Raw genomic sequence first — 9,024 nt, 5'->3', positions numbered from 1 at the left:
GCGACTGGAGTGTGATATCAAGATAAATTAAATAGTAACCGGTGCCCCCGCACGTTTACTCTGTACCGCTACCCTCTGTATATAACCTCACTATTGTTATTTTACTGCTGCTGTTTAATTATTTGTTACTTTTATTTTATTTTTTAGCTATTTTTCGTATAACTGCTTTATTGGTTAAGGGCTTGCATTTCACTGTAAGGTCTACCTGTTGTATTTGGCACATGTGACAAATAACATTTGATTTGATTCAATACTGTTACTAAAGTCACTTCTGTGTGTGCCTAAAGTCTAATTCCCTGATTTGTCAACTCAGCTGAGGGTGACATACTATTTCTTAAAATCCACATCCTTGCATTAATTAACATTTATTCTGTGCACTCAATATTAATTTTGATCTGTATAAAAGAGAAAATGACAAGGACATTTTTATCAGATTTCATTTTATTACGCATTTCAATTCTTTCCCCTCCAAACAGCCACAACACTGCAACTGAACACAATGTGAAATGTGTGTTATACAGTACATCATTTCAGTTGTGAATAAGAGCTAAAAAAATAATGTTTTGTAATACTGGACCCGACTAAAATGTCGTAGATTATATCTGTGGATTTATGAAAATCTGCATGTCTTTCATTAAAACAGTAAACTACTAATTTGACTGAATACAGTAGAAAACCATATCCTATAATGAATTAAAAATAACTATGGGATCACAAGTAATCACACAAATGGTGTAAGTGCATACCAAAAAGCTCAAATAACCACGATAAGTGCTTGAACAAAGCTAAAACGACAGTTCAGTAATATTGTGGGAAGACACTTCACTGCAGAAGAGTTATAGTTTATTAACAGGGAATAGAGGAAATCACACCATCCACTGCCAGTGAAAGGAACAAAGATTTGCAACGTGCTTTTATTGATAATTGAGATAAGTTGCTTAATGATTGAACCTGAATCCACATTTTGAAAGGTCCCGAGAGTGTCTTTTTCTTCTGTGGTCTGGTGGTATGGCAGGCCTAACTGTCCTTTATTTGTTCCAGTAGATCTCATAGGACTTCTTCTCTGTGTAGTTGGTGTCTGCTGAGCTGTTGCTGTTCCTGACCCTCTCCTTCACTACCTTCACCACCAGCCCTCCTGCCAGGGCAATTCCCGCTGCAGCCTTGCCGATTTCTGCCACCGCTGTCATAATGCACGCTGTCGCTCCCATGGAGCCCCAGGCACCAGAAACAACCTGCCCTGCAGATCTACACACCCCACCGGCCTGAACCATTGGCCCACTCACAGCCACCCCATCTGCCACAGCGGCGGCAGCACACTGAACTGCTCCAGCTGCAACACTGCCCCCAGTGGCCACTGCTTGCTGCCCAGCTGCTACTGTAGTAACATTAGCCACACCTACTGCCCCTGCTGTGGTGCCCACCCCTGTCAGGGCAGTTGTGCTGACAGCTGCACCTTCCAGAGCAGCCCCCAGGGCCGCTCCTGCCCCCATGGCACCCCCCACCCCTGCTGCAACTCCTACTGCTGCAGTCCCAATCAGGCTCACCTGCCCTAGAGCATCCAAGGCAGCTGCCCTAGGACTGGCAGCTTCTGCCCCAGCTAGGGCACCCACAGATCCCCCCAGCACTCCTCCGGTCGCTGCCCCGAGAGCCATGGCTGTTTTCCCTGCGGCTGCTGCCACTATGGCGCCCACAGCTTTACCCATCCCTGTGCCGCCTGCCACAGACATCCCAGCCAGTTGCCCAGCAGCAAAGCCCACAGTGTTCCCCATGGCTGCAGCTCCCACCGCTGCAGCTAGAGGGGCAGCCGCCCCGAACACTGCCCCCACGACCATGCCAGTGGCTCCAGCAGCCACCAGGATCTTCACTCTCTCTAGGACCTTCTCAGAAAGGGCGGCCTCCCTCCTGAACTGCCCCAGGGCAGAGAGGAAAGACTGCCTCCTGCTCAAGGTCCTGTCGCTGCCCCGCCGCCTGGTCCTGAACAACTGCCTCCACCTGTCCCCTCTGTCCCTCGGGAGGCTAACAGCACTTCCTTTCCTCTCTTCTGTCCACCTCTCCACCTTCCTTCCCTCCTCATTTACTCCTGCTCTCTCCAGGTCTCTCTTCCTTAATCCTGAAACTCCCACAGCTGCCCCCCTACTCTCATCCCACCCACTCCCACTCCATTCTAGATCACACTTCCGCCTTTTAGCTATCTTGTTCTCCCTGTCCATCATATCACTGCCGTCTCCCTCCCCTCTCTCTCTCACCATCCTCTCCTGCTCCTCCCTGATGGCAGCCTCAGCCTCTCTGAACATGGTGTTGGTGTAAAAGCCTCCATTGTTCTCTTCCACAATCCTCTCCACCTTCTCCAGCAGCCCTACAACCTGGTGCAGGTCACTTGGGTCTCTGTTGTTGAGGACGTGGTACCTGCCCCCACACCTCTCCATCAAGGCCTTCAGCTCCACCGGGGCGCTGGCTCCGAGGTACCCCTCCATCCCCCTCCCTTCTAGATCATCACCACGAGTGAACAGGACTAGTGTGTGGTCATGGATCGCACCCTCCCCAAATATATGGACCATGTCCCTCACGGCTCGGTCCTCATCCTCAGTGTAGCGACCCAGTGGGATCACCAGGAGGAATGCATGGGGGCCTGGGGCAGACAGTGCCACACACTTGGCTATTTCAGAATGAGTCTGCTCAGCATCGAAGCGTGTGTCTCCAAAACCTGGCATGTCTACCACCACCACTCTCGTCCTCTTCCTCCCGACTCCTTGTCCTTCCTCCTCCTCCTCAGTCAGGTCTGCGCTGCCTTGTTCACAGACTTGGGTGACTGAGCTGGCACTGAGCTCTGACAGGAAGTGCCTGCGGCCCAGGATGGTGTTCCCAGAGGCACTCTTCCCTGATCCTGTCTTTCCGATCAGGACAAGACGGAGCTCTGTGGCTAAGGAGACATCCTCTTCGCTCTCCGAAAAGTCATCTGGGTCTTTTCCCTCCCCTCTTCCCCTTCCTGGATGGACATGGAAATACAGTTTAATTTCTAATGACACTAAACAGCTATACAGTATTATTAGGTGCAGATTTAGCAAAGAAATATAAAATACATGTATCATATAAAAACAACATGTTGACATCAATGATAGATACATATCATTATCAATCGAGGGATATAGATATGTATTGGCCAATGAGAAGCTTTGAAGCCACCGGTCAGCCATATTGGCACTCCCCAGAAGAAGCAATCCTTCATAGGAATGAATGGACTTCTACAGTATTTACATTAAATGTTTCTAGGACAAAATTACATGTATTTAAGTATTTTTTGTTGTTCTAGTGGAGAAAGTATGATTAAAAATATATATATAAAGTAAACATTAAAGGCATGTAGCAGCTATTTCTCTAAGTTACTATTATATGTGTTTCTGTCATTGAGAAAGAGTCTCAATAACTTAGAGGCCCCCAAGAAAACCTTGCCAAATTACAAACTCTTAGATCAATTTTTATAATACTGTAATATTGTTCTAAAAGTTGGGTAAAAGAGGTTCTCTCAAAATCAGCTAACTTCAGAAACAATCCCACAACTCCCCGCGGTCAGCGCCACAGTGAGGAAATCAAGATGCATGCTCAGCCTTCATATACTTGTGGGTAAAAATAATAAAAAACGACTTGTGTGTTAGTGGTATGGAGCTAGCTAGCAATTGCATATTTATTCATCAAGATGGCTAAGCTTTGTGTGGTAGCAGGGTGTAACACTTACTATGCAACACTTACTATGCAAATGTGAGTATGCCTCTATTGCGATGCAAATTAAACACTTCGTAAAAAGTGGGATACATTTGTGAGAATGAGAGGAGCAAATCTGACATCTACTCGTCAATCTGCGGGGCACATTCCATGGCTATCAACAATGAAAGGAGGGCTTCAGTCAAAGGATTAATGCTAAAGTAACCAAATTAACATGTCTGCCAGCTGTTGCCAGCTGTTGGTAACTGCTGTCATACTATAGATAGGCTTGTTCTATGGGAAAATATTTGTTTGTTTCTGTATAGAGCTCTGTGGCTGGGACTGAAACTGTCTGTGTGTGGACGGCGGGCTAAACTGAAAAAGGAGCCAGCATTTCTTTGGAGGGGTGTATTGTGAATTTTACTAATTGGAATAGTTTAGTTTTATATCTTAGGATTTGGTATTTATTAGGATCCCCATTAGCCGCTGCAAAAGCAGCAACTACTCTTCCTGGGGTCCAATGGAAACATGACATAATATAGAACATTATTAGTCAAAGACTGAACTACATTCATTTAAAACGTCACACATAGCCGACATTCAGTGCATTCGGAAAGTATTCAGACTCCTTCACTTTTCCACATTTTGTAACATTACATTATGGTTTATTCTAAAATTGAGTGAAATAATTGAATCAATCTACACACAATATCCCATAATGACAAAGCGAAAACAGATTTTTAGACATCAGAAATACCTTATTTAGATAAGTACTCAGACCCTTTGCTAGGAGACTCGAAATTAAACTCATGTGCATCCTGTTTCCATTGATCGTCCTTGATATGTTTCTACAACTTGATTGGAGTCCACCTGTGGTAAATTAAATTGATTGGACATGATTTGGAAAGGCACACTTCTGTCTATATAAGGTCCTACAGTTGACAGTGCATGTCAAAGCAAAAATCAAGCCATGAGGTCGAAGGAATTGTCCGTAGAGCTGCGAGACAGGACTGTGTCGAGGTACAAATCTGGAAAAGGGTTCCAAAAAATGTCTGCAGTATTGAAGGACCACAAGAACACAGTGGCCTCCATCATTCTTAAATGGAAGAAGTTTGGAACCACCAAGACTCTTCCTAGAGTTAGCCGGCCAGCCAAACCGAGCTATCGGGGGAGAAGGGCCTTGGTCCCTGACAAGGTGACCATAGAACCCGATGGGCACTCTGACAGAGCTCCAGAGTTCCTCTGTGGAGATGGGAGAAAGTTCCAGAAGGACAACCATCTCTGCAGCCCTCCACCAATCAGGCCTTTATGGCAGAGTGGCCAGATGGACGCCACTCCTCAGAAAAAGGCACATGACAGCTCTCTTGGAGTTGGCCAAAATAAATATCAGACCATGACAAACAAGATTCTCTGGTCTTATGAAACCAAGATTTAACTATTTGGCCTGAATGCCAATGCCCCTGCATGCACACAGCCAAGACAATACAGGAGTGGCTTCTGGAAAAATTTCAATGTCCTTGAGTGGCCCAGCCAGAGCCTTCACTTGAACCCGATCAAAGATCTCTGGAAAGACATGAAAATAGCTATGAAGCAACGCTCCCCGGACAGAGCTTGAGAGTATCTGCAGAGAAGAAATGGGAGAAACTCCCCAAATACAGGTGTACCAAGCTAGTAGCATCATACCCAAGAAGGCTTGAGGCTGTAATCGCTGCTAAAGGTGCTTCAACAAAGTACTGAGTAAAGGGTCTGAATACATAAATTATATGGTTTTTTAAAAACATTTATTATAAATGAGCTTAAAGTTTTTGCTTTGTCATTATGGGGTATTGTGTGTAGATTGTTTTTTTCCCTCATCAATTTAATATATACATTTTTTAAATAAGGATGTAACGTAACAAAATGTGGAAAAGTCAAGGGGTCTGAATACTTTCCAAAGGTACTGTATATCAAATGACTGTCTCTTCACAGTCCCCTGTGTGCAGTAAGGTGTTATTTTATCTGATTTTATTTCTAGCCATGTAGTCATGGCTCTATTTAATACTGTGCGTTTCCCAGCCTCTGTTCTGGACCTAGGGAATGTGAAGAGACTTCTGGTTGCATGTCTTGTGTGGTACCGATGAGTGTCTGAACTTTGTGCCAACTGCATGAACAGACAGTTCGGTACCTTCAACACCTCGCACAAAGACCAATAGTGATGCAGTCAATCTCTCCTCAACTTTGAGCCAGTAGAGACTGACATGCATGTTACTGACACTTACCCTCTGTGTACATCTATGTGCTGCTTGTTCTGGACCAACTACAATTTACCTATGTCCCTCTTTGCTGTACATGACCACACAGCTTGGCAGTTGTCCAGGTGCGACAAAACTAGGGCCTGTAGGATTTGTCTGGTGGACTGAAATGTCAAGAAGGCAGAGCAACGCCCTATCATGGACATACCTCTTCCCATTTTAGCAACCATATCAGTGGAGGCTGCTGAGGGGAGGACGGCTCATAATAATGCTTGGAACGGTGGCGAAAGGAATGGCATCAAATCATGTGTTTGATAACATTCCACTGATTCCGCTCCAGCCATTACCACGAACCCATCCTCCTCAATTAAGGTGCCACCAACTTTCTGTGGTCTATATGTTTTGACCATGATATCTTTATATCTAGGGTTACAACCAGCAGTTTAGTCTCCTGAACTTGCTCAATTGACACATTATTCAATAATATATCTAAATAGGTTTAGTGTTGAGCGAGTGATTTGTCCCAAAAATGCTCTATGTTGAGGGTGTCATTTATTTATTTTACTGTTGCAGCCGACGTGTATACTATGGAGTAGTCAGCATACAGACACACATGCTTTGTTCAAGGTCAGTGGAAGGTCATTAGTAAAAACAGAAAACAATAATGGCCCTAACCTGCAGCCCTGCGGTATACCACACTCCAATGTTGTCTCAGTTACTTCTTGTTAAAGAGGCATCAGCTAACATTAACTTGCTATAGCTAGCTATCCTCCTCCATTCTTGAATTAATGTGTGTCTGTTTCTTTCTAGCTGGCAAAATAAGATTTTGTGTACTGCCATATGTCGATAAGATAGCAAAGTTTGTCACTGGTACGGCTAATAAAATATTCTAAAGCTAGCCAGCTAGACAGTGATATCTGCAAGCTGAAACCAGGGAGAGAGGGAGGAGAGAATTCACCTTCTGTTTAATCTGCTGCTGCCTTGATAATGTTCACTTTTCCACATGTAATTGCCAAAATTATTTTTTATTCAATAAAGATTATAATTATGTCAATATGTTGTGAATATTGCAGAAAAATCCTCAACCGTCTTCCATGACTAAAATGTGAGGTACAACCTGGTGCGCACCAGCTTACCATGTACAGTAGACTGCGAGGCAAAGTGGTGATAAGCCCAGTCATTCTGGACAGACTAACTACTGTTTAATCTAAACTACACTCTACTGCCTCGAAATACAATGAAATTGCTAAAAGTTGTAAAATATTTAGTAGGAAACCATTTTGCCAGCATTATCATGTCGTCAAATTGACTTTAGACAGATGGTAATGTCATTAGGAAAGTTCGTCAAAAAAGCTCAAATCCGGTGCGTTCCCCCAATTTTAGCAAGCAAAAGTTATACTGCATCTGAAGTCTGGTGACATCAAAATGATGACGAAAGGTTTTCCTTCTAATTATTTGTCTCCTTTTGAATGTCATTATATTTCCAAGCCACTGTAATGCACTTTTGATGAAATCTTCATCAGCGCTCATTGACGATGCATTGAGTTGAATGCTCAGTCGGGCATCTGTCCAAAACAAACTAATGAATACCACAAACCCCCCGAGGTGCCTTATTGCTATTATAAACTGGTTACCAACGTAATTAGAAGAGGAAAAATACATGTTGTCATACCGGTGATATACGGTCTGATATAACACAGCTTTTAGCCAATCAGCATTCAGGGCTTGAACCCCCAGGTTATAATAGTCAGGGTCGTTTGAGCCCTGAATGTTGATTGGCTGAAAGCCGTGGTATATCAGACCTTACACCACGGTATGAAACAAAATTACTTGTTCACTGATCTAATTATGTTGTAACCAGTAAGGAACCTCTGGGGTTTGTGGTACATGGCCAAATGGCTGTATCCAGGCACTCCACGTTGCATGTCCTTAACAGCCCACAGCCGTGGTATTTTGGCCATACACCACATTCCCTCGGGCCTTATTGCTTAAATATACAGCACCAACTAAATAAATATATGACAGGGTCCATTCTCTGCTGCCTGGACTTTAGGGAAAACGTTAATATATTTATTTTTTTTATTTTATATTTAGCTTACATAATATAATTTCTATGTATGCATTAATGTGTCTTATGGAATAAACGTGGAAAAAAACGAATGTAGACAATACACGTATTTCTGTAGCTGGTGAAGTGCCAAGATGGCTTCAAAACAGCAGCTCGTCAGTAATCTATTGTATATATAAATAATTGGTTGACAAACAGCTGATTCTGACATTACTTAGGCTAGGTTCATATGTGCAGTTTTCAGCTAAACAGTCTGCAAGCTACACTCGTAATGAGACTAGGCCAACTATTTATACAGTTTTAAGCAATTAGCCTAATCTATCCACTGTGCATTACATAATTTGGTGTAGGCCTGACCTCACACCATTATTTGACAGGCTGGTGAAGAACAGTCAGGAATGTTCAACTAATTTACGCCGCAGATTGTTCAGCTTTGTATTCCCTTGTGAAAAACAGCACTGTTTATTAACGTTGACTAGAGACAGCATAATCATTAACTAAACATTGCCAAAAGATCAATCGTCAAATAGCACGTTGGTTAACTATTTCCTATTCTTTGAATGAAGTATAAATAATTCTATAGCTAGCTAACGACAGCTAGCTAGCTATCTCTGTTGTTGACGGTTTGCTGCTAGCTAATGTTAGCTAGCTAGATTTGCATGAGTTTTAACTTAGCTAAATGCTATGTTCCAAACTGTCAAATCTGGAGGAAAAAAAAAAGTTTAAAAACCTTGACCTACCCAATTCCACGAAATTAGACATGATCTCTGTCTGATTAAGCTTCAAGTCTCCATTCGGGCTTGTTGCGTTGGTGAAGTGTTTATGGCGGAGATATGACTCTGTTCGGCAACAGTCCAACGAGTTTAACCAAAAACAGTGGGGGGGGGGGGACAATGACTTCATGACTGTCGATTGCATACCTTTGGCGCCATCTGGTGGTAGATGTTCCACATTCTGATTTCATTACACTGATTTTTATTAAAATCTTCAGCGATTGATTTATTTGTAATTATTTCAAATTAACAA

The 9,024-nt window shown here is 43.2% G+C and overlaps 1 protein-coding gene across 1 annotated transcript; it reads right to left on the bottom strand.

Moving 5' to 3' along the window:
• Nucleotides 1-423: 423 nt before the first annotated feature.
• On the bottom strand, nt 424-8,887 carry LOC118365479 (uncharacterized). The gene is made up of 2 exons (XM_035747732.1): nt 8,739-8,887; nt 424-2,986 (listed from the first exon to the last, which is right to left on the bottom strand). Exons 1-2 carry the CDS (start codon nt 8,758-8,760, stop codon nt 1,029-1,031), a joined length of 1,980 nt encoding a protein of 659 aa, XP_035603625.1. The 5' UTR covers nt 8,761-8,887; the 3' UTR covers nt 424-1,028.
• Between the last annotated feature and the right edge of the window lie 137 nt (nt 8,888-9,024).

This window comes from Oncorhynchus keta, chromosome 32 (assembly GCF_023373465.1).
Source record: "Oncorhynchus keta strain PuntledgeMale-10-30-2019 chromosome 32, Oket_V2, whole genome shotgun sequence".
Taxonomy (NCBI): Eukaryota; Metazoa; Chordata; class Actinopteri; order Salmoniformes; family Salmonidae; genus Oncorhynchus; species Oncorhynchus keta.
The sequence above is the reverse complement of the archived record's forward strand: the minus strand, read 5'-3'. Positions and strand labels throughout refer to the sequence as shown.

What these genes read in the sequence shown, in the direction of transcription:
- LOC118365479 (XM_035747732.1), bottom strand. Translation starts at nt 8,760, where the DNA reads ATGTCTAATTTCGTGGAATTGG. An exon ending in GTCTAATTTCGTGGAATTGG is followed by an intron (nt 2,987 to 8,738) that starts GTAGGTCAAGGT and finishes ATGTCCATCCAG; the next exon opens with GAAGGGGAAGAGGGGAGGGA.